This window comes from Octopus bimaculoides, chromosome 8 (assembly GCF_001194135.2).
Source record: "Octopus bimaculoides isolate UCB-OBI-ISO-001 chromosome 8, ASM119413v2, whole genome shotgun sequence".
Taxonomy (NCBI): Eukaryota; Metazoa; Mollusca; class Cephalopoda; order Octopoda; family Octopodidae; genus Octopus; species Octopus bimaculoides.
Window position 1 is genome coordinate 24,575,805 of NC_068988.1, and position 2,440 is coordinate 24,578,244.

General features: G+C 38.9%; 1 protein-coding gene across 1 annotated transcript in view; it reads left to right on the forward strand.

The window, feature by feature from the left end:
- LOC106878552 (ubiquitin carboxyl-terminal hydrolase isozyme L5-like) overlaps positions 1-2,440 on the forward strand; it is a 26,476-nt gene that overhangs the window by 19,964 nt on the left and 4,072 nt on the right. Inside the window, 3 exon segments of the mRNA XM_014927797.2 lie at positions 464-530; positions 1,604-1,691; positions 2,195-2,287. Of these exon segments, the coding sequence (XP_014783283.1) occupies positions 464-530; positions 1,604-1,691; positions 2,195-2,287 (248 nt within the window).

Sequence of the window (2,440 nt, forward strand, 5' to 3'; positions counted from 1 at the left end):
GTATGTGTATATGTTTTTTGTAAGCCTAGTACTTATTCTATCGGTCTCTTTTGCCAAACCGCTTATTCAATCGGTCTCTTATGCCGAACCATAAACACACCAGCATCGGTTGTCAAGCAATGTTGGGGGGACAAACACAAACATACACACACACATATATACAACGGGCTTCTTTTAGTTTCTGTCTACCAAATCCACTTAGAAGGCTTTGGTCAGCTTGAGGCTATAGTAGAAGACACTTGCTCAAGGTGCTACGCAGTGGGACTGAACTCTGAACCATGTGGTTGGTAAGCAAGCTACTTACCGCACAGTGACTCCTGTGCCTATGTGTATAATATTTATGTGTAATAAATGTCCGCTAGGAGACACCATATAACTGTATTGATATTCCCAGAATTATTCCCAATTTCATCTGCATCCCTACCTCGTTAATGTTTACCTTTTAAATTGTTTTATTTGCCAGGTGTTGTTGATGAGAATGCTGATTGGCTTGATGTTGTTAGACCTGTTATTGAGAAACGGATTCAGAAGTAGGTATTATTTTTAGCCATCCTCGTTGTCGTTTTAACACCTACTTTTCTGAGTAAGATGGATTTCAATGAAACTAATTTTCCACGGCTGGATGCTCTTCCTGTCGCCAACTTTTACGTGTTTCCAAAGCAAGGTGATACTTCCACAGGGTCAGACATGTTTCCACAATAATGGAAAGGAATGACATCATTTATTTACAACAGTCATGTGATGTCAAAACAAAGAGGCACAAACATACACATAGAAATATACCCACACATGCATGAAAGATGGACGTTAAATAATGATGATGATCATCATCGTTTAACGTCTGCCTTCCGAGCTAGCATGGGTTGGACAATTTGACTGAGGACTGGGGAAACCAGATGGCTACACCAGGCTCCAATCTGATTTGGCAGAGTTTCTACAGCTGGATGCCCTTCCTAAGGCCAACCACTCCGAGAGTGTAGCGGGTGCTTTCACGTGCCACCGGCACGAGGGCCAGTCAGGCAGTACTGGCAACGGCCACGCTCAAAAAGGTGTTTTTTACGTGCTGCCTACACAGGAGCCAGTCTAGCGGCATTGGCAATGACCTCACTCGAATGGTTTATATTAAATAGCTGACCAGTAGGCCATGCTTGTATATATTTACGGAAACCACAGGTCTCTCATAAATAGAATGCTCCATTTTTTTTTTTAGCAGGTCATGGGCCAACAGGTTTTTGGGATCTGCCGATATGCCAAAATGCTAAACCCTTTATGGATGGGAAACCTAAGTTAATCCCATAAGCCAGAATTCCCCATTTTTAATATATACTGCTTTACATCTTAGAGTGTGCTTCCTCTTTCAGATTTATATTTTCTATAAATGATATATATATGTAATGGCATTGACCAATCTCTTGGATGTTGTTACACCTTGCCAGTCACAATGCTGTATTCCATGCCTCATTTTTATCCCAACTGACTACTTCCCTATGTCATAGCTATATTTCTGATATCACATTTTCCATTCCCAGCTGTCTTTACACTTACTGCTTCTCTTAAAAAGTGTAATATGTAAACCTTTACTTTCTATATCTGTTACATCCAGGTATCACAATGATGAAATCCACTTTAATTTGATGGCCATTGTCTCAGATCGCAAAATGCTATACGAGCGCAAGATGAAAGATTTTGAGGTTTGCTTTATGTTTGTACCTTTAATTTTATATCTACATGTGTGTTAGTATGGAGAAATTTAATCGGTGCAGTGAGGGTTAGCATCTGTCTTAGACCCACCAATGTGTGAACATACCCTGATAACATGTGAACCAATTCCTTGATGGGAGATTAACAAAGTACACTTTATATAAACCAGTGTAATCAGTGGAAAACAACTGTCCTGTCTTTCCCAAGAAAACCACGAATGGGCAACCTGTTATCTCCACAGTTTTGCTGGTCTTTCCTGATCAGTGTTTCTAACTCGTTTCTGTTTTTCCATTGATGGGTTGGGGACAGAAAAACTACATTATGAAATAACATTTTTAGTGGACTTTGCGGCAAAAAAAATCAGATCAAAGTTAAATATCATCAGTTTATAGTATGGCTGTGACGTAGCTCAAGGGAAAATTTGGAGCAACAATATAATAATCTTGATAATATATTACGAATGAGTTATATAACCATTGTTTGCCATTGCTAGAGTTCTGCCATGGAGACTGATGATATCGGTAGTGAGATAAGCAGACTCCAGATGTTGATACAGGAAGAAGAACAAAAGATGGCACGTTACAAAGTAAGTGCTTTATTTTATTTTTATTTTGTTTTTATTTGCTGAAAGGCTATTTATTTTGTTTTCTTTTTCTCATTTGTCTTTTAGCTTTTGCATGTTTCAGTCATTAGACTGTGGCCATACTGAAGGCTTAGTAGATCAAATTAACCCTAGTAC